This window comes from Stomoxys calcitrans, chromosome 4 (genome assembly GCF_963082655.1).
Source record: "Stomoxys calcitrans chromosome 4, idStoCalc2.1, whole genome shotgun sequence".
Taxonomy (NCBI): Eukaryota; Metazoa; Arthropoda; class Insecta; order Diptera; family Muscidae; genus Stomoxys; species Stomoxys calcitrans.
Genome location: NC_081555.1, coordinates 155,770,892 through 155,773,158, shown reverse-complemented (window position 1 = coordinate 155,773,158; position 2,267 = coordinate 155,770,892). Strand labels below are relative to the sequence as shown.

At 36.7% G+C, this 2,267-nt stretch overlaps 1 protein-coding gene across 1 annotated transcript; it reads left to right on the top strand.

Moving 5' to 3' along the window:
- The first annotated feature begins 579 nt into the window (after positions 1-579).
- Positions 580-1,863, top strand: LOC106096042 (protein-L-isoaspartate(D-aspartate) O-methyltransferase). The gene is made up of 5 exons (XM_013263562.2): positions 580-776; positions 847-983; positions 1,044-1,284; positions 1,351-1,514; positions 1,583-1,863. The coding sequence occupies exons 1-5, from the start codon at positions 722-724 to the stop codon at positions 1,667-1,669; spliced, it is 684 nt and encodes a 227-aa protein (XP_013119016.2). The 5' UTR covers positions 580-721; the 3' UTR covers positions 1,670-1,863.
- Positions 1,864-2,267: the final 404 nt, after the last annotated feature.

The following is a 2,267-nucleotide window of genomic DNA, read 5'->3' as shown; positions in this document are numbered from 1 at the left end:
GTGCAAATTTGCACAAATTGTTACTGGAAGTCGTTCGCGTTTTTTATTTGCCGGCAAAATATTGCGGGAGAGAGCGCAATTTTGAGTGTTTGGTATTCAAGTTACAACAAACAGCTGCTTTCTTGATGTTTTTGTCAAAAGGAAGAGCACCACTCTAGACCAAAATATAAGAGTGCTATTTTGAGACCACATTTTGGCGTGAGACCAATTTACAGCCAAGGCGGATTTAAAAAGGTGGTCTCACGCGAACAGTTGTTAACAGCCGGCCAGCTTTGAAGGTATTAAGATGTACGATGTTTGTTTGCATTCTCTTTGTTATTACATTCTTTCTCACATATTCTCTGCTCATGTACGCACACGTATACTCCCACGTACACATTTTCTTTGTGTGTGTTGGCAAAACGTAGGGCAGCTTGATGACGGATTGCACAATTTGATTTTTGATTGTTGTACAAATGAGACCACCTTTAAATATTACGCCATGATTTACAGCGATTTCAAACCGTTTGGCCGCTGGCTGTACCTTGTTAACAGAACCCCAGTAGCACCATACCCTGCAACAAGAGCCCAGCTGATGTCTTTGTCTTTCTTCTTTGACAATTTAAGTTACCAAACAAGAAAATTATAAATTGCATTCAAACTGTTTTAAAGGATATTTTTTGGAAGGAAAACGGCTGCTCTTCTGAAATTGATTTGCTTACTAGCAATTTTTAATGTAGCTATGGCTTGGCGATCTGTGGGAACCAATAACGCCGATCTCATAAGACAATTGAGAGGTAAAGCATTGGCAAAATTTCGTATTAAATAGTATTCTACCTATATAGCTTATTTCGCATTTATAAAAAGATTATGGCGTAATTGCATCGGAGGCTGTTGCCCAGGCCATGATTGGAACAGATCGCAAGTTTTATTCTCCTCGTAATCCCTATATGGACGCACCTCAAGGTATTGGTCACGGCGTAACTATTTCCGCACCACATATGGTAAAAAAACAAAAATTTTGCAATTGTATGTACTCTTACAAATACTATGTATATTTGCAGCATGCGTTTGCATTGGAATACTTACGTGACCATATGAAACCTGGAGTACGTGTTCTCGATGTGGGTTCTGGCTCTGGCTACTTAACAGCATGCTTTTGGCGTTACATTAAGGCTCAAGGCGATCATGATAATACTCGTATTGTGGGCATTGAACATCAGCCCGAGTTAGTTAAATTAAGTATATCAAATCTTAATAACGATGATGAAGCCATGTTAAAATCTGGAAAATTGATTATTGTTGGTAAGTTATGGAAAGTTAAATTATGCTAATATTATATATCTAACAAAATAGCTTTGTAAAATGTAGAGGGTGATGGTCGAAAGGGTTCTCCAGAACATGCACCATTTAACGCAATTCATGTGGGAGCCGCTGCACCTGAAACTCCTACTGCTTTGTTGGAACAATTAGCAAAAGGAGGCCGCCTCATAGTGCCCGTTGGTCCCGAAGGTGGTGAACAATACATGATGCAGGTTAATAAAGTGGTCTCATAGTTTTGCGTAGTGCCCAATACTAACGTTGTATAATTTCTTTATTTCAGTACGACAAAGACGAAAATGGTAAAATACACAATACTCGCCTAATGGGCGTTATGTATGTTCCCCTTACTGATTTAAAACGATCCTGACTTGTTCAGGCATTCAAGTTTTTCATCGTATTATTTTTGTCTGGAGTTGTGGTATACCGATTTTGGATTTGGCTAAGTTAAACTTGGCAATCGCAATGGAATAATTAATAAATAAATATATTTTAGTAATAGTTTTGTCCTTTCCCTTTTAACCATTTTTTGTGAATAAATTTTCGAAAATAATATTGAACTCATCCTTATAGTTTTAGAACTAAAGACATAATTTATTTTATAAAAGCCAGGTTTGTTTGGCTTTTTTATGCCAAATTATTTGTTCATCGTAATCTAAGCAAATCTACTCTATGTATTTACTAAATTCACATTTCTTTATTTCCTCAAATCTCAAACAGAGAGAGCAGATAATTGAACAAGTAAAAACATGTTATTCACCACCATCGATATATTAATCATCCTTTTTGATTATAACTCCATTACCCTATCCATAGTCACATATACAAAAAGGGGGCTGGTCTTATATATCCTATGCAGAAGATCAGTCTATATGGCAGCTATATCTAAACATATCTGATTATAACTTAACATATGTGAAATAACTGATCGGGACCATACTCGGGTCGGATGACGGAAGGCTTCATAA

Coding starts and splice junctions, on each gene's coding strand:
- LOC106096042 (XM_013263562.2), top strand. CDS start 722: ATGGCTTGGCGATCTGTGGGAACCAATAACGCCGATCTCATAAGACAA. Junction 984..1,043: donor CTATTTCCGCACCACATATG/GTAAAAAAACAA, acceptor GTATATTTGCAG/CATGCGTTTGCATTGGAATA. Junction 1,515..1,582: donor GTGAACAATACATGATGCAG/GTTAATAAAGTG, acceptor TCTTTATTTCAG/TACGACAAAGACGAAAATGG.